Source organism: Lepisma saccharinum, chromosome 10 (genome assembly GCF_977018435.1).
Source record: "Lepisma saccharinum chromosome 10, izLepSacc3.1, whole genome shotgun sequence".
Taxonomy (NCBI): Eukaryota; Metazoa; Arthropoda; class Insecta; order Zygentoma; family Lepismatidae; genus Lepisma; species Lepisma saccharinum.
Window position 1 is genome coordinate 80,654,482 of NC_139238.1, and position 21,161 is coordinate 80,675,642.

The following is a 21,161-nucleotide window of genomic DNA, read 5'->3' on the forward strand; positions in this document are numbered from 1 at the left end:
TTCTGTTTTGTCATGTAACTCTAAAAAATGCAACAAAGAATGTAAAATCAACCCGATAATTTGTATTTCTTCTAATAATATGGTATTTCTAATTGTAAACTTTAATGATTTATTTGCCAATCTCAAAACATATCCAAAATTGATCCACATCATTCCTGGATATCCTATGGATATTGCTGGATCTCCTCTAGACATCCAGAGCTTCAGCATGGGTATCCAAAAGAAATCCATTAGATGTGAGCTGCATGGGTAAATAAACCATAAAAAAATCTCCAAAGTAATAATTCTGTGTCCAAAAATATGACCTTGCACTTACCTTGCAGAGGAATTGTGAGTAGTACAAATCCCACACCAGCTAGAGCTGAAATGTCGACATTCATCCAAATATAATAAGTTATGATAATTGTCTGAAGAGGTCCTATCCATAAATAATGTAGCATTATCACAGCCTGGTCAAACCTGTTCACATCATTGGACAGCAAATTTACCACCTGACCAACAGTAGTTTGCACCAGAGCAGTTTTGCTCAACCGAAGAGCCTGGAAAGATAAAGATGCAAGTCACATTTTGAATGAGAATAATACTTAGTAAATCAAGTATATTTAAATTCCACTTTTTTTTTAAAATCTGTAATATTTACAATCAAGCATACATAATTTGGCTTATGCTTATAAAGCCTATGGGCAGGGCTCGAAAAATCCCGACTGCAACTAAAAATTTCAGCCTGGCGACTGTGATCTTATGCTGTAATATGTACAAAATTTTGATGATTCTAAGTTCAAATTGCAGTACAGCGTAAGTTAGCAAATGATTTTTTTTTAAAATCAAAGTTGTGAATATTCCAGAGAGTCAGTAATAATTTCTTACTCTTTGTCCCCCCAAAACCCCATTTCCTGTTTTCTCGAATGATTTACCGATGTTTTGAATACCGTGATGCTCAGCTTCTTATACAGAGTGTTTCAAAAGTTGCACAACCCAAACTTTGAAAATGTATATCTTGAAAACTGTAAGAGATATTTACAACAGGTTTTCTGCATTATAAAGTCTCATCCATTGAGTATTTTTCAATGCTTAAAATTATCAGTTTTCTTCATACAGAAAACTTAGATAAATTAATAACTGGCAGAAGGCAGCGTTAAAATTTTTCCAGAAATGCACTTTTGAATAAGAAAAATACATAAGAAATTTTCAAAGGGTCATAATTAGATATCTGATGACTGATGCCATGTCAATCTGTCATTTGCGACCAATATTGCTCATGTGCAACATTTGATGGATTTTTTATTGGCTATGTTATGGGTTGAGTAAAAAAGTGCCATTTTTGGGACATATATTGCAATGCTAGCAGGTCCAAATATTGTCAACAGACGCACGCCACATGTGCCTAAGTATTGCCTATACATTTATGTGAAAAATCATAAACCAAGATTTTGTGCTGAAGTTGGACTATTGAGAGAATCCTAGTCTGCCTCTGGTTACTCTGAATTCTCTTCGCTCACTTTCGACAACACTATGCCTGTTCTTTTAATTGATTCAGCATGGCGTATTCTTTGGAGCAGCACGTGTGCATTGCTGAAGAGTTTACAACTCATTCTTACACTCATGTGCAAGAGGTTTTCCAAGAAAAATCCCCTGCTTCTGCTGTACCTCACAAAGCAACTGTTTTACGACTAGTCAAACACCAACAAAAGCTCCCACAAATTGTTAAGAGTTGGTATTATTATTGAAGATTAGCACACACAGGAGATGTACTATGTAGAAATTTTCAGCAAAAAATGCATGCTTGACCAGGACTCAAACCTGGGTCTCTGGGATACTGTACAATTTCTCTAATCACTGAGCCAGCCTTTTCTCGTCTAATTTGTTGCTGTCGCTGTTTTACATGCATGGAATCTTCTCTGCCAGTGCTACCACAACAGGATCTGTTGCCTTTGAAATACAGTAGACTTCGACGTTGCCTGGTTCCTCCCAGCATAGAGATGTTAATGCATTTTTTGCTGAAAATTTCTACGTAGTACATTTCCTGTGTGTGCCTGATCTTCAATAATTAACATCTCTATGCTGGGAGGAACCAGGCAATGTCGAAGTCTACTGTATTTCAAAGGCAACAGATCCCGTTGTGGTAGCACTGGCAGAGAAGATTCCATGCATGTAAAACAGCGACAGCGAAAAATCAGGCAAGGCCAGGCAGGTTTAGTAGCTCAGTGGTTTGAGCAATGGCACGGTATACCAGAGACCCATGTTTGAGTCCTGGTCGAACCTACATTTTTCGCTGAAAATTTCTACGTTGGTACATATTGTTGAAAATCAATTCTCAGATGATTTCAGCAAATTAACAATATTTTTAAAAATAATGTAATTGCTTTTATTTGGATACATGCTAACATAAATTTATTAGCCCAGTGATAGCATACATGATTAGTTTAGTACAGAAAACCTGGTGTAAATACTTCTTACGGTTTTCATGATATACATTTTCAATATTTGGGTTGTGCGACTTTTGAAACACTCTGTAGTATGCACAGGACCGGATTAACCTATGGGTAACTGGGGCACTTGCCCCGGGGCTCCCACCAAAAGGAAGCTGTGAAGGGCCTCCACCAAAAAATATTTTAACCAGCTGGCTATGCTTGTGAAAAATTACATAAGAAGTTGTATTTGAAAAATCAAAAAAACTTCGATATTGTCGTGTCTACACTCTTCTGAATCCAATTGTAGTATAGCTCTCAGTCGATCTGTTTGTAGATATCTGAAGCTCAGTATACTTTATACCATGGATTGATTTGGCTGTGGTGTGGAAATAAGGCACACTTATTCAAACGATCAATTCTCAGATACGATTAATAATAATAAATAATCCTACGAAGTACATAACTTCCTTTCGTGGTACTGTCTATGTATAATATTGTAGGTAAGGACCCATTCCGCAGTAGATTTCCCAACATCGAAATTCTCTTTAGAATGTATTTGGTCTTAATGGTAACAAACTGCAGTGGAGAAAGATCTTTCTCAAAAATAAAATTAGTGAAAAACAGACTTCGTGGTGCCATGGGACAGGATCGCTTATTCAATCTTTGTTTATTAAGCATTTAAATGAACTTCTTTGTGAATTGGACTTCGATGATATATTAGATGAATTTTCGGCGAAAAAGGCAAGAAAAGTGTGTCTAAGTGTTAAGCCTTTGGGAATTTTCTTGAAGAAAGTGTAGTTACTACAATTTCCACAATGAACCTGTCGGTAATTGTCCAGTAGATGCACCATGCATATGTAGTGACATATTTACTCTTAATTGTAAATAATATCATTTATAATTAATTATGTACCGGATACGTAAGTACTGCTCTGATCTCTGTTTCCTTCTGAACCCCCTTAGTATTTACTATATATTGTAGTTACGGTGTTCATTCTTCATAATACGTGTTCTGTTAGGAAAGTAATGAGACTGATTTTCTGTAAACGATGAATTTTATTATTTTTACAAATCAAGGTTATCCCCTTCAAAATAGTTCCCTTGGGCAGCTACACAGCGATGGAGGAGTTGTTTCCATTGTTCGTAGCAGTGCTGGAAGGCTTCTGCTGGAATACCTTTTAGCTCATCGGTTACGCTCTTCTGGATATTATCCAAAGTATCAAAATGGCGTTCTTTCAAGTGGTTTTTGAGCAAGGGGAATAAACAAAAGTCACAGGGAGTGAGATCCGGCGAATAACAGGGCTGAGGAACCACAGGAATGCTTTTTTTTTTTTTGCCAAAACAAACATTGATGGAGACTGTCGTGTGACATGCTGCATTGTCGTGGTGCAGCATCCACGTGCGTGCAATGTCTGGTCGCACACGTGCAACCCTTTTCCTGAGTCTTGCAAGGACTTCATTCGGTACACAAGATCAAATTTAACTCACTACTGATCATTCTCATCATCAATCAACGATCTGACCTCACCCTTTACACATTGTCATCTGTTTTTGAGGTTGAAGGTCTTCCCGCACGAGGTTCATCTTCCACTTGTTCTTGGCCTTCTAAAAAAGACTTGTGCCATCTGAACACTTGTGCCCTAGATAGTGTATGTTCTCCATAAGCCCTTTGTAACTTTTAATAAGTCACAGTAGCGGATTCGCCAAGCTTAACACAAAATTTGATGGCACAACATTGTTCAAACTTTTGCCAGTCCATTTTTGTAATGCACGTCACAAACGCAACTTCACGTCAGACGCTCTCAACAATCGTGTAGCAACTGTAGCAAGTTGAAACTTGTACTGAGTCAATGGCAAGCGTTCACCTACCTGCCATGTGAAGGTGGGGGCAGCAGCATTGCCGGTTCGTGCACAGTGTTGCCAGTCTCATTACTTTCCTAACAGACAACGTGTACTGTAGACATTTAGACGCAGAATTTTACTGCTGCTATAGAGCTACAATTTTCGTCCTGTAACTTTATTTCACTGCGCTATTCTCCCTGCAAACCTATCTGCAATATGTTCGATTGTGAATGACTACTGATTCTAAAATCAGGTCTACTATTTCAACTGCTGAAAATTGGTGGTTAACATATTGAGCGAATAAAGCTCCTAGTAAAAAATTATAAAAAAATTGGGGGGCCCCCACAAAATATTTTGCCCAGGGGCCTCCACAAACCTTGATATGGCCCTGAGTATGTGCAATTGCTAGTAGGTAGTTCCCTGGCGCCTGATTTTCAGAGCTGGCGCCTAGCTATGAAGAAAATTTTTCGAGCACTGCCTATGGGCCTCCCAAATGATGTGGTGGTAACATTGTCAATTTGTAATCAAGGGGTCCCAGATTAGATAGCCAGTGAAGGCATATAGTGGTTTGGATCCCACTTTAAACTGTAGGTACAATCCCGATTACCTGTGCATAAAGTGGACTTAAAAAACAAACTCTTTAAAGTCTGTGGTATGTACACATAACTAAATTTCCTACTGGAACATCTATCTGGGTTCTCAAATTAATTAATACTTAGAAATGTAAGTGTTTTTTTTTAAAGGCAACAGATCCTACTGCAGTACACTGACAAAGAATTCTATTCTAATTCGGGTCAGTTAGCACCGCCCTACACAAACATTACAACAGGTAAGATCCTTAATTAATTAATTACTCTTATCAGGATTCTAGACTGGACTTCGATACTTAAGAAGCATTTGGTAACTAATGCAAAATATTTAGGCATCAATACTGACAACTCAGTTGCTAAAAGTCAATGAAGTAGCAAAATTATCCACTACTAAAACTAGTGTATGCATAGATCACACAGTTCTATGATTTTAGGACTACACAACAACAAATAACATTAATACAATCTGAATTTATTTAAACCTAGAAATTAGAGTTGCATTTTGAAACTTGTGATATCTAATTTCAAATATGGATTCTGACGAGTTTACTTAGAAAAATAAGTTTTTATAGCAGACATTCATTTTACAAAACCAGGATACATGAACTGCCCTTTTGTATTAATAAAAACGGTAACAAAATGAAAAAAAATCAATTTCACTTACACTATTTAGAAATAGTGCATTAGCAAAATTATCAGTAATGTTACCCATATAACTTTGGTGGCTGATACTAATATGTCCATAACATAACTCCAAACAAGTTTTAAAATGGTATGGAAATACTCTCTGCAAGTACAATGACACAAAGGAAAATCCTACCTTCCTTAATGAGAAAATGTCCAGGCACGTAGCGTGATAATTAGGGAACGGAACTTCAGGTAAATAAATGTTATTTCTGCGATAAGATAGAGACCCTTGTTTTTGCCAACATTCTGATCATAACCTTATATGTCAACACAGCAAATTTTATTTTACATAAAAACACATATTTTCCAGTTTTCCGTATGTAAATACATATTTTGCGAATTTTCATTTTAAATACATAAAATCGCTCATTGACTTCAGCTACATCGAAATCCTCGAAGGAAAAATATTTATTCTCCGCACCTCTTTCATATCGAGAGTGTTAGGTTTGTTTTGTCTTTGAACACGCTCGCTGGCAGACTTCTGGTGCCTCGGCTACGATCCTATTGGGGGAAAATATTACCCCCACTGGATCTAATGCACAAGTGCTAATGTCTAAATGTACAGACATTTTTGAAAAAAAAAAACAAGGTTTTCAAACTTTGTGCCAAATTTTTGGAAGGTCAAGTAGAGGAAGAGAAAGCTTTGGAAAACTTCAGCATTAGTGACATTTCATGCTTCAAATATGCAAGAATTGTTTCTTGTGATGTGGAGCGTTTTTCTCACAATATAAGATGCTTTTTAGAGATAATCGTCACAGATTTACAATAGAGAAGTTGTAAAAAATCTATTGTGATCCACTGCAACTCTTCCAAAAAATAGCTCGCTAAGAGGTAAGCATTTAGAAACTGATTTCAGGTGTTTAAAATGCATGTAATATTTTGTTCTTGTTACCAAATGTTTTTTTTTTATTTTTGTCACATATTTTCCTGTTTTTATCACATATTTTCAACATTTATGATACATAAAAAAATAAATATTTCTGAGTTTTTTAGCACATAAAGTTCCGTTCCCTAGTGATAATGTTCGCATGAGCACGTGAACACTCATGTACATGTTTTATATTACGTACATATTAAATGCACACGCACACATATATTTATTCGAAAAAATACTTTTTTGATGTTCGAATATATACACACAATTTACTCGGAGTTGACGTCCTTCATGCCTGATAACTTTTTTAGATAGTTGGTAACACTGACTCCCACAGTGTTCCACAGATTGCATTGAACGCAATTGCTGTATGTGTCACATCAAACTGACTGCTAAGGGGCTGTTGGCCACTATACCGCGAAAATGTTCACTGGGCTGTGCGAACATATGGAGCTGCGAGCCCTGTTTCAAGTGGCAATACTTCTTGCATTCGGCACCAGAGTACAACATATACAAGGCATGTCTAGGGGGGACTCAAGATGGTCTGAGCTACATAGTTGCAAACTTTAGTGAGAAATCGCTAAACCTGGCGAATTTTAAATTCCAGTGGGTGCTAAAGTTCATGGAATAGTGACGAGTGACTTTTCTTTAGAAACTAGTCTGCAGGAGTTACATATCTTTCAAGGTTTATATGATTTGTGCATGTGCGTCTAAGGGCCATTCAGACTATGCAACTTTTTTAGTAATCGACGTTTTTAATGCAAAAAAGAAGAACTCTCACCAACTTAAATTGAAAAGAAAAATGCGGACTATATTTACATCAATTGAACGTGCATTTTTCTGGTAACCATACTCCGAATAGCATGGAATCCTAGGCCTAAATAGCTGTTACCAAAAACAGTTATCAATTGATGTTAGTAAATTATTTTTACTATTCTCTATGTTATTAGAATATGCTTATTGTGAAGAACAAAATATAACTTTCAGAATACTAGAGATGCATTTTTGCTACACATAATATTTTCTTCTTTGAAGTTAGAAAGTTAAAATGAAATATGCATAAAATTATCTCATTTGAAATTAAGTAATTTTTTAATCTACATATCAATGCACAAATATTGAAATTTAATTTATTGGTTGGAATAAACCTGATGTAAGTTGTTCTTTACAGTACTTTTTAAAAATATATTTTGCATTTTTCACCTGTAAATTTGATTCAGCAACTTTTAGCGCATGTTGAAGATTTAGCAACTTCTGTGTTTCAATTGTTTGCAACACTGTTGCTGTAGGAGAACTGCAAGGGGACACATTATTTTTGGAAAGGTCAAGTTCCGTTCGTTTTGCGGGGCAATAAAAAAGCCTATGCTCTTTGGCGGCAACCGGTAAACCGGTAAACTGGGGCAACCGGTGTTGAGAGCATGATATCTATTGGCAAGCGGTTGGATGAATTTATGTGCATTGGCTTTCAGATGTGCGTGTGTGTGTAGTGTTGTGCTTTGTACACTATGAATACTGTTAGGAGTTTGAAAGAAACTTCATTTTCGCAAATGAGCGAAGCAGAAGGAACGGAAGTAAAAAGGATGGGACCTCTGCATTGTACAAGAGGTAAGTACTCCCAAACTTCAATCATAAGCATCCCAACCAAGCTATTGTGGGTGGGGCGAGGGCATTCTGTATAATACCCAAATATATTACTTACACAAAATATTTTTCTCTGGACTGGACGCATCCTCCCCTCTGTCCCAATAATGATGCACATGCTTTCAATGCTGAATGAATGTCGTTTTTTAACATATGGTCTGTGTAAAAGAAAGTAGATTGCGAAGTATGCTAGTCTTGCATTGTACACACTTGAGATTACATGTTATACTAATTAGTTTGCACTAGCCATTACTAATTGTTAATTGCGTAATTAAAAGGGTGTTAATTGAATAAAAAATCTTGTATTACTTTTTTTTGATTTTTGTGAAAAATAGTTGAAAATAAGTTGAACTGTTATTCTTACTTTTTCAATTGAATATAAAGTTACAATGGAGAGGAGTAAATCTCCATTGAGTATGAAAATGTTATTGTGAACACCCGTATGCGAACCGCACGTGACACCACTGAAAATGTCACATCATTTTTCTGGAGCTAAGCTGATATCAATGCATATACTTTCATTTATGCTGGTCAACATGCTTACTTGAGCATTTTCTCAGGAATTTACATTGAATTAAGTATTCACAGTATAAAAAGTATAAAAACTTAACAAGGAGATTTACGACTTCTATACTCACTCACGTAAGTCTTTTGTACTTCTTATACTGTGAATATATTTAGTGAGTAAACGCACAATTTTCAAAATGTGAATTAAGTAGTTGTAACTGTGAGAAATGGCACTTTACTATGCCAATATAGAAGAGTGTTGTTCTAAAATATTCTTAGATCATTTATATGAAGATTCCTCCTGCTTAAAAAAGTATATTTTTCCATCACTTGCAGATCGCCGCCTTTGCTGGCCTACACACCTATATTCATCATTTTACCAAATATGGCATATTAAAAAGATCAATGTATATATTTTTGTACCTCACCAAGTATATAATAGTTTAAGGCAAACATAATCTACTGATACTTCGCTAATGTATACAACCCTAGTATTTGCACTGAATGTTAAAGTTGGGAAAATACTAGACCGTGAAAAGGCATACCAAAGTTTCTCCAGGGTGTCCAAAAAGTTCTGCTCCAAAGACCAAATGGTAAAATTGTCAACGACGGCAGCAGGGCTGTGAGAGACTGGCTGGATACTGCATTTTGGGAACAATGGATTGGCCATAGAGGATCTGTTGAATTGGCCCCACTCTCGCCAGATTTGACTCTGCTGGACATCCTGGGTGTGCAGCATGAAGATTTGCCATCTGGCCCATCTCTGTACTAGGATCGAGGTTGAATGCAATGCCATAGCTCCAGATTATATTCCATGTGTGTGTTTAACCTGTTACTCTGCCTGTGTGGAACTCAACAGAGGACACATTGAACATATACTGTGATTTGGTCTATAGTGCAGGACTTTTTGGATCTACTGTAGGTATGGTGGTAGCACCAAGAACATTCAAGACCTGTACCGAACATGAAAATAATTCAATTTACCTTCCTGTAGATCACTGAACAACAGGCTACTCTTATCTTCATTCCAATATGTGCTAGTCCCTGTCCAGACGGGTGATAGAGGAATATGCTTATCAATGAGCATAGAATAATGCCAAGTGCAGAAAGGTAGCCATCTGTCTTGTTCAGAGATGAATCTGGAGTAAAGTAGTCAACCAGCCTACCAAGGAATATAGGCTGGGCTATCCTATGGGGAGAAAGAATTTGTACATAAAATTGTTCGTTGATCATGGCCAGATAGCATGACAGCTTATGCCAAGCTTCGTATAGCTTGCATATATCTAAAGTAAGAATCACGAACCTTCTGACCCTCTGTAAACAACCGTCTCACTTTGAGTAACGTATCACTCCACGCCAGCTGTTCGTGAATGGTGCGGCCATCATATGCTGCTCACTCGCAACCTTTAATTTTACGTAACCTTGAAAAACGTATTCTTATTTTAACTGATAATCTACACATTGAAGTATAATTAATTTTCTAGATATTGATTAAATACGTGTTCTTGTTCAAGAATGAACATATTTTTCTACGTCAAAAGTCCCATTTATCTGACACTGGGTTAACAGATCCCCCTTCCCCCTCCTCTCTCAGTATGACAGCGCCAAAGTTATACAAAAGTGTGAGAGATTCGTTTCAGTAAATTCAAGCATTTTGGTTTTATTGCTTCCTCTGCCACCATATTATTGCCCAACTTTGTTGACATGTAGAGTATTGTATTCTCCTTTGTGCAACAAATATACCGTCAGTTTTAGCAGAAGCTAAACAAAGATAAGCCGGGGAATAAAATGAGATTGTTTATCTTTCTCTCGGTTTCTCGTGCACTAGGAAACAAGAAGACTATAATAAGCACATTATTTACGCACGTCTCATACAAGTAATGTATTTTCTTACCTTGATTCAGCAGTTCCTTTTTGAACTTGAGGCATCATCCTGTCAGAGTACGGTCTGTCAAATTTGCTTCCCAAAAAGGAACTCAACGTGGCACAAGAGAAGATTTAATGTCGACTGCTAAAATTGGGGAGATCGTCATCAATCATTACTATCAACATCTTCCCACACTGGACAGGATGGCTCTTTGATTGAAAGAATACGAAAGCAACTCGCGTTGTATTGCACTTATCTCAAAATCGGTGTACTTGTTTATACGAGCAACAATGTGTTTTTTTTTCGCGTGACTCACAACTTGACCGGTCGTTTTCCTTTTTTGTACCACACCGAAAACACAAAGACGCAGACACACAATTACCCTTGGACACCAACTTCACTGCTTGCTCAGGATATCACCGACACAACATCACATAAACGTTAAGAACCACCTGCTTCTTGCCACTTTTCAAACGGCTGTATTTCCAAAAGACTACTCTGAAAACACGGGAGACCTTCCTGCATGCATGGAAGTCGCCATGTTCGAAACTGGCGCTATTTTCTTGCTTTCACGTGATCGATTGTAATTTATACAATAATCACGTATTATTATTATAAACAGAAACCTTTAATGAAAATATATTTTAAAATGTATAATCCAATGTAATTTACACATTTTTCTTCCATTAGCATACTTTCATAGAACGGACTACATGATGCGGAAGAAATCCGTTATTAGGCTGTTGCCAACCTCAATACTTCTCACTAACTCAAGTACAGAAACTGAAGTGTTATGTCGAATGTCGGCATATGATAGGTGATTTCACATTGTCAGTGACGATCCTCCGAGGATGGGGGTGGGGGTGGGATGCAGGAGTCGATCTATAATCCAGAGATGTTCACCATCCGGATGGTGACATCCTCACACTCCGGAATACTATTGAAGGAGGGCAGGCCGTATGGTGAGGGAGGTTGATTTAAAATGAACACCTCTCAACAAGAGAGAAGAAAAATGTGACAATATTTTAAAATTCACCCCAAATATGCATTTTATTTTATATGTAGCGTACAATAAAATTTGACCGCCTCAAAATATTTCTGTATTCTACAGTCTTCTTTCCCCACTTTTATGCTTCTCTAAGTTGCCGTTTTAGTTTCCCTTGGTGTCTTTGCTGCATAATCCATCATTTTTGAACAGGATGAAAAGGACATACGAGTGTGTTTTTGGATGAAGTAACTTTAGAGATATTGAAGTACACTCTGGAGGATACTGGAATGTGTGACATTGAGGTGTAGATCGACCATGTTGTGACACGCACATTTGTCATTAGTTACGAGACGATGAGGGATGATATTTGAATTCCAAATTAGTTAGCTGCCCCCGTGACGGAGTGGTTAGCACATCACGCTACGATTGGCACTGAGAGAGAGTTATGTTAGATGTTCAAAATGACCACCAGCAACTTCTAAACTACTCCGATGGCGCCAAACTGTAGACCGTACTACGGCCATCAGTGCATCTGGCGTAATGGCAGCACACAATGCTATTATTTTACACGTAGCTCGAGTGTAGTTGGTTTTCGTCCATACACGTCATCCTTGACGGTCCCCCACAGGTAGAAGTTCAGTGGTGTCAAATCAGGGGACCGAGGTGGGTACTCAATAGCACCACGTCGACCTATCCACCGTCCGGGGAAAATGTCATCCAGGTATGACTTGACATCGTGATGGTAGTGAGGTGGGTAAAACAGTTCATCTCCAAACAGGGTTTTGATGGCAGGCAAAACAAGTAGATGGCAGTTCACAGTACTGTTAAGTTTGAAATGCGGCTCATCAGACCACACAACTGTCCCTGCAAATTCCCCATCCTCGCGAACCATGTGCTCAAACCATTCGCAGTATTCGACCCTACGATCCGGATCTTCCTCGTTGATCACGTGGAGCAGTCTTGGAATGTACACTTTCCACTGTGCACCATTCAGAATGCATCTTACGCTAGACCGGCTCACCCCACTTTCGCACGCACCCTGGTTCACTGATTTTTGGAGTGATCAGGTGAAATGTTGCAAAACCGCAGCACTGGACTCTGGACTTGTAGGTGTTCGTGGTTGGCTGGATCTTGCCTTGTGCACATCATGAACAGTTCCGTCGGATTAGAACTTATCACGAATACGGGCTATTGTTCGACGTGCTGGAAGCCATGTTCCAAACTCATTCTGCTACTGCCGTTGAACCTCTTGAATGTTCTAGTACTTCCAGAACCATTTCAATACAGCCTTCTGTTCCACAAATGATAACCGTACCACAGCCATTTTTGCTACTCGACTGTCTTCCGCTGTACTGGCGTGATTGCTTCAACACTCCCGCATGTGTGGCGCAAATTGTCAGCGCCACCTACCCACAACAAATTAAACAGTTACACTACACGTCCACATGAGATTAGTACGTGTAAGTCTGTTTGTTTCGAAATTATTGCATTACAAACAGCGAGTATATTTTTTTGGACCCCTCTGTATACACACACACACACACACACACACACAATGCATATTCCAAACTATTTACCTGACTACGCATTCATACAGGAAGAGAGAGATACCAAACAGGCAATACTGAGGTACAAATGTTCTCAAAATGGCACTGAGTAAACTTGGTTTGTGATTTGCATTCTTGGCTTTATGAAGTTGATTATTCCAGTTTCTGAAAGAAGAAAAACATGAGTCATGTGTTATTCTGTTATTAAACAATACCTATTTTAGACACTAATTACAAAATGTCAACATCAGTTATGGTCATTTTCACCTTTTGCAAAATTCCTGCATGCATAAATGCACAAAACTACCCAAAAAAGGCAAGGAGAAATTATTGTTGCATGATTTTGTTTCAAATGTCACATTAATTAATATAATATCAAAATTTTATCTGTATGATTCCTGAAATTAGAACCATGTTAAAAGTTGAACCTTTTTTCAAATAATGAAAAGACTATTTCTTCTATTATTTGCTTTATATTTAGAAACTAGTAATATTGACAATGATGTGGTAACAAAAATTAATTTCTTCTGAATGCTTAGGAATTATTCAAACATGTGCCTCCATGGCCAAGTACACTGAGTGGTCAACTAACAATTTAGCCACTGAAGGTTCTGGGTTTGAGCCAAGTAATCAGTAGTGAGTGCCCATCTCCCCCAAGGCCCTGGATTCCCCCAAAATTATTTTACCAAATATATAGTAACTTATTTCAATTTGAATGCAATAGACTGTCAAGTGGTCAACAGTTATATCTTAAAATTTTGGATGGGGAATAAATGTTATAACTGGGCACTAAATTGATGTTATTACTCAACATGAAGAATATTGATCATGTCTGATAATGCAGGAGCCAACCTTCATGGCAGAGTGGTTAGCACAGCATGCTACGATGCCAGGGATCACGGGTTTGAATTCTGGACTGGGCATGGGTGTTCTTTATGAGTGTCCCTTCATGAATTTCATCATATCATCACTCTTTCTCATCATCATGATCAGCCGGAAGTGGAAGAAAAGCGATGCTAATCAAATCCAATCATAATGCAGTATAGTACAATCTTTCACAATCATCTTATCAAGATAACAAACATGGCGGGTAGGAAATTTTTTGTATCCGTTTATTTGCAAACTTACAATAATATTAATTTAATTTGGCATCAATACTTTCACAGGATGCCATGATATTTATTCTTTCCCAACATTTTATCCATTCGCTCATGGGCACCAACAACGAAAAGGGTGCATCACTAAGAAACAGAATGGAAAAGTGGTACAATATCAAGTAAATGGTAAGACAATCAAAAACTCCAATAACGTTTTGGTGTATAATATTATAAAAAAATGTAAACCGTGAAAATTCTACAGGCTTTCAGGAGAGGTCCCTCCCAGTCCTCTGTGCCCCCTTCTTTGAATCCGCTTAAGTAAACCATAAGTAGCATTGCAAGCAAAGCGAGCAAGAACATTTTTAGGGTATTTATTATGTAACTGGCAATAATACAATTTAATAAGGACCAAAAACTCAATTTTTAAATATTTTTTTTCGTATTTGGTACATACTCATGAAGACCTTGCTAGAAGGTTGAAACGTAATGTTTTATGTTTTAAAATAAAATAAATTCTGCCTTGGTCAGCATTTTGACTTTTTGGTTATCATGGAAACAAGGCTTAATGATGTTATAATTTAATAAGGAGTGAATATTTTCACAAGGCCTTTACTCCTTCCAAATCTTTCCCTTTTTGCTCATTCAGTACCTACTTTGCCTCTGCGCTTGTGGAAACCCCATGCCTTCCCCGCATGCTGTGTCTAACCATCACTCATCCTCATTATCCTAAACTGGCAGAAAAGCGACATAAAAATAACAAAAATAGTTATCCGTGGTCTTCTCGTATAGTAGTCGATGCTATATTTTACTTCACTACTTTTTAATGTATCTGATGTTAAGTTTCCGGAGTGAAGAAACAATCTAGCGAATAATCTAGAGTCAAATCCACTTGATACTATATGACTTCCAAATGATACAGAAAAATGACAGCCTAAATAATGATCATTGTATGCAGTTTATACCAAAGCACCAAGTATTGTCCCCACTCCGAACTTCAAAGTTCAATCCCCAAGAGGCCCTTAGTATGGAAATTCTGTGCCAATCTAAGACCTAATATTGATATCCACATCTGGATATTCCTCCCCTCAAGAGCCAATGAAATGCCCAATCTTCCTCGCCCCTTGTAGAATTCTCATGATATCCTAAGACTTAACATTGATAGAGAACAGTTTTATAGTGGCCCTCCCCAAATAATGCTTATTCTCCCCACAATAATTCACCTGACAATTTAAAACTTTATAAGAACTGGGCACTGACTTCTTCACCACAAATAATACTTATTACCCATCCCTTAGCAGTATATGAAGTAATTATTACATGTTACAACTTCTGTGCAATGCTGAAATTTTTATTTAGTCACATTTCCATCACAAAAAAAGCAAATGAAAAATCCCCCTTGTGACGTTTTTCCTACGCTTTTGTATTTTCGCGTGGAAAAGCATCACAATTCCTCATTTCTTCGTACGCCTTGCGTCTTATAGTTTTTGGTTGATTATAATAGTCCCCGCTAGAGGTCTCCACTGACCTCTCGCTCGGCACTCGCTTCTCGAGCAGAAGGCTACAGCAGTTCCGACTTCGCAAGCTTCGCGGAAACAACGACGTGACTTGGGTCACGAGAGGGAGACAGCTTCATAGTGTGTTGCACGGTTAAGTGTGCAAGTTGCCTCGCGGGCGAGACTTAACCTTTTTTTTTTACTTTATTTTTGCATGCACCTTACGATATATTCTCTCTCCGAGTTTGGACGATTCAACGCGAGGCAGAACTCATTTTTCCCTGATAAACTTTATACGCGTAAATGGAAAGTTGCATTTGACGAATGCGTGAACTTTATCGGCGTCCAGTTAGATTTGGGCATTTTTCCCACAACCCGAATCAGGATCCAGATTTGTGACTGAGGATGAGTCGATGGACGTTTCTAGACGTTATGCCAATGTTCCGATGACGGAACGAGAAGGAAGGCAGGACTTCTTTTGACCAACCGTCCTTAGCAGTGTTGAATTGGTGACGGGAACTCTTTGTGCAGCTTAACGGAGGTATGTACAGTGTCATCTCCCCTCCCTTATTTCTGCGAAGCCTAAAGAACATGAACTGTGATAGATTGGCATATCTTTAACGTGATTGAGTCAAAAGTTTAAATGAGTAAAAAAGGACTAAAAGAGCGAATGGCGGAAACACTAGCTGTTCTAAGTTGCAACTAACGTACATTATCTAATTAAACAGCAACGAGTAGTCATATTGATTGCGTTTCAATAATAACGTGAATGAACTTGCGAGGTTTGCGTAATTATTAAAATTTACCAAGGCGTACGCGAGACACTTGACATGCACCATTGCGACTTCTTAAATGTTGAAATAATAATCACGCGAGGTTGGCACAAATGAAATTAAAATACTGGGAGCATCAAATAGGAGTAGGGAATATAGTATTACTTATTGTCAAAAGGAACGCTATGTGGCAAAACTAGATCATTTATTGATAAATTGTAAATCTTTGAATCCTTGGCATATTAGGTTTTAAAAATGTGTATTTAAAAGGGTTCAATTGGAACTATGTCCGTGTTCTACCACTTCGTTAAAAATTTGTAATATACGTATATATTTATTTCTTACGTGTCAAAGGTCAAATGGTAGAGCGACAGTAAGAATTGTTAAAGTTGCAATTGAGATGAATTCTTAAATGATACATAAACTAGGTTTGTACACGATAAAACATTCTTCATGTTGTTGCTATTTGAGAAATTAATTGTTCTTGTTCAAGATTGAATATAATAAATTTGTGACTCAAAAAATCTTCGAAATTTGCATACTATTCTGTGCCTCCCCTTGTTTTTGTTTATAAACTTCGCGTAAAGATAAAGGAGAAGGAACAAAATTATTATTGATAAGGAAAACAAGTGATGAAGTTTATGGAGTGATGTGGATTCTATACATGTATTTATATTGGATTAGTGTGCGTATTTTCTGAGTTGCAGGATCCTTTAACAAATTGGTCAAACCTGAGTGAAATTTTCCACGATATTTTGTGACCACATATTTTGAATATAATTCCTTTTTTTTCTTTTTTTTTTTGATTGTGTGTGAATAGTGGATTACAATCCCTTTATTTTTCTTTCAGTTCACGTAATGATAATTATTGGTTCTCTTTTGAGACTGAGGCGTCAGCGATAAACGCAGGCCATAACCCTCAACAATTCGAGAGTTGTAACTGTTGGTTGTTGCTTAAACTTAAGCGCGTACATCAAATTGATCCCGGACCTCTCCACGCTTTCCACGAGGCTATATTGCCCTTCTTTCCACGTACGCAACCAGCAGGTTACAAATTTCCTGGTATCAGAGCAGGTTTTATTAATTTATACACCCCTAATATCACAAAATTTTTTTTCCCTTACTCACACTCATATTTTTTTGGTAGTATTGGTGTTACGATCATTCCGCTTCATAGCCTTTTTTCTTGTTTAATAACTTCCCTTTTTTGCTCTCCCCCTTTTTTTGTGTTTCACAATTTTTTTTTGATAACCCTTACACCCCCCTTTTTTTTGTGAGACTCCTTCGTACCATTTTTGACCATTGGATTTTTTGCCTTTCATTATCTTACGGTATATCTTGATGTTGCATTCTTGCAATTATCCCGTACTTTGGTTATTATTGGCCTTTCTTTTGTTTTGGCTCTTACCTATTGAACATTCTAGATATCTTCGTCGACGGATAAATATCATGTCGCCTCCCTTTCAAGGCCATTTGCATGGGGTTGGGTCAGTTTCTTTTCCCTTCCCGCCCGTAAATATACAACCTTCACCATTTTTACAGACCCCAAACTTACACACACCCAGAGAACTTTTGTTGCCTCCCGATTAGTCATATATTACAAATTATATTAGATACACAACTGTTGTCGATCTTTTACGGGTAATACAACCGACGGATGGTTCAGATCCTGACAAGTTGTTCCATTTTTTGTTGAACCTCCATAAAATTTTCAAACTATATCTAATAGATTTAGAATCTTTACTGTTGATGGCATTTACATCCACACAAGGGCCCCTCCGGGACACCTGGTATGATTCTCTTCACGAGAAATTCCCATGGCCAATGTTTATACGTGTTATGTGGTATCGCTTCGTTCCTTATTTCACGATGCAAAGGTTGCTAGATAAATATCTTCTTCGTCCTCAGCGAAGTGGTGAATTCCTCTCCACTTATTTGAATGACATCTATGAGGCTTATCATGTGTTACCCACCAATTGGCCTGAATCTAGTCTATTGGAATTTATGTTATTGAGTTTACAAGAGAGCACACGTTTGCATTTAATGGGCTTTGATCGACCGACTTCTATCGCTAATTTTATTTGTTTATCTAGGGAGATATGGCCCTTAGAGTTACGTCGGTATGGACAACAACAGGAAAAATGTGTGTTACACCCTATTGATTCTCATCTTCCACAACCCTTACCAACCTTACCTGTCCTTTCTTCTCCTTCCTCTTCTTTGACTAATGTAAAGATCTCTGAAGATTTACCTTTTAAGATCGTCCCACAGCCAAATACTAAGTTATCGCACATTGAACCTTCTCCTGTTGACATAGAACGACATTTGCCATCAGAGGTTACAACTATACCTCATATAGAACATCCTTTGACAATTATTGACAAGGTTATGCCTATCATACATGCCACCTTGAATTCTACACCGAGTCGTCTTTTGGTCGACTCTGGCAGCTCTGTGTCATTAATTGCGAGGGGATTTTTAGCCACCTTACGTCCCATACCACCTACTCTTCAAGATAATGTTCGTACGTTGCAAACTGTTAATAATCAGTCTATCCACCTTAATTCACGCGTGATTTTGACGTTGAAATTACAGGGCTTGTCCTGGAAATGGACTTTTTGGATTTCCGAAACTTTACCGTTTCCCGTTATTCTTGGCTCTGATTTCTTTTCCCATTCAGAGGGTACTATTTCCTTTGACCATCTAGTGGTTTCATTTCCTTATTCTCCGGACTCCATTCCGTTCGCCTCTTCTGCACCTCCGGCAAAGAAACAAGATCAGGTACGCCTAGTTGACAAAGTTGGTTGCTCTCCAGCTAATAACTTGTCGACCAACATTACCAGTTTATTACGGGAATATGATGATGTTGTGACAGAACGTGTGGGTACTTGTACACTGGAACCTGTTTCAATTCCCTTAATCACTAATGTTCCTTTTCGCTCCAAACCATTCCAGTTAAACCCTACTCAAACAAACATTTTACGCCAACACATCCAGGAGTTGTTGGACCAGGACATTATAGAGGAATGCGCCTCTCCTTACGCATCCCCGTGTTTCCTTGTTGATAAGAAGGACGGCGGTCATCGCCTTGTCTGTAGTTATAAGCATCTTAACCATCTTATTGCTTATGACAATTTCCCACAAAGCCGTATAGATTTGATTTTCCAACATTTACAAGCTGCTAAAGTATTTTCTTGCTTAGATCTTTGCAAAAGTTTTCACCAACTAAGGCTAGATGAGCCTAGCAAGGACTTAACGGCCTTTGTCACCTCATTCGGTCAATACCGGTATACCAGGGTTCCTTTTGGTATCAATCTTGGTACACAATTACTGACTCGTGCTTTGGACAAAATTTTGGGACCCTATAAATACAAATTCCTTGTGACATATGCTGATGATGTTTTGATCTTTAGCCTAGATGAAAAGACTCATTTGATTCATCTCAAATTGGTTTTGCAGGCCTTTCGCGAGGCTGGACTAACTGTAAACCCCGTTAAATCCAAATGGATGCAAACCGAAGTTAAATACTTAGGATATATTTTACGTGAGGGACAACTTCTTCTAGACCCCGACCGTATTTCCGCCATTCAAGATATGCCCTCTCCTAGAAACGTCAAAGCCGTTCAACGTGTTTTGGGCCTATTGGGATATTATTCGCGCTTTATTCCATCCTATTCGGATCTTACTTCCTTTTTAACCGATAAAAAGAAAAAGGGCCTTCCCTTCACGTGGTCTGATAAAGATCAACAACAATTTGATAATCTCAAACAAGTTTTTCTCAAACATACCGTCTTAGCCTTGCCCGATTTTTCACGGGAATTTGTTCTGCAATGCGATGCTTCAGGATTGGCTCTCGGTGCTACCCTGAACCAACGTATGCCAGATGGGTCATTACGTCCTATTGCTTTCGCCTCTCGCAAACGGACAGACATAGAACGTCGACAATCTATATACGAGGCCGAATGCTGTGCCATTGTTTACGGGTTCAAAAAGTTTGAAACATATTTAACCGAGAAGCACTTCACTCTTCAGACGGACAACCAAGCACTTTCCTGGCTTTTACGCCATCCTGAGCAATACGGCAAGTTTGGTCGTTGGTTGCTCTACTTGTCACGCTTTTCTTACTCTGTTGAGCACATTGCTTCTCGTTTGAATCCTGTTGCGGATTGCTTATCAAGAATATATTCACCTGATGAATTCCAGGTTTCTCCTCAACCCATCACTTCCCTTGCTTGTGCTGCTCCCAAATATCAAATTATCCCTTTTAGTAATTCTGATATCCTTGACCTTCAGTACAAAGACTCTATTTTACTTCCAATCATTCAGAAATTACAAACGGGTCAATCATATAAACATTATGCTCTTTATAACGACTTACTTGTCTGGCAACCTCCACGTTCTAAATCCTCATTAGTTGTCGTTCCTCATACCCTACAACATCTTATTTGCCGTTACTATCATGATACCCCCGTGGGAGGTTCCCACTTGGGTGTTCAAAAATGTACCAAGATAATAATGAATATATTTTGGTGGCCATCGTGTATTCAAGATATCAAGACATATGTTAAGTCTTGTGATACGTGTCAAAAAGCCAAATTAGCTATACGTAAACCTCCTGGTTTTTTGTCATCAGAAATCATCAAGCACCCTTGGCGACGACTGTACATTGACCTTGTTGGTCCTTTGGTACGTTCATCAAAAGGGCATACATATATGTTGGTGGTCGTTGATGCATTTTCTAAGTGGGTTTCCCTTTATCCTCTTCGCGGTCCCACATCCAATCAAATAGTAGAAAAACTTCGGTCCTTGTTTCTGGTGTTTGGAGCGCCGTGTGAATTGGTGTC

The 21,161-nt window shown here is 38.1% G+C and overlaps 1 protein-coding gene across 1 annotated transcript in view; it reads right to left on the minus strand.

The window, feature by feature from the left end:
- LOC145993981 (putative multidrug resistance-associated protein lethal(2)03659) overlaps positions 1-21,161 on the minus strand; it is a 150,887-nt gene that overhangs the window by 68,180 nt on the left and 61,546 nt on the right. The window contains exons 4-6 of the mRNA XM_083130010.1: positions 12,985-13,119; positions 9,537-9,741; positions 317-539 (exon numbers count right to left, since the gene is read on the minus strand). Coding sequence (XP_082986136.1) covers positions 317-539; positions 9,537-9,741; positions 12,985-13,119 — 563 coding nt within the window. The remainder of the gene's footprint in view (positions 1-316; positions 540-9,536; positions 9,742-12,984; positions 13,120-21,161) is intronic.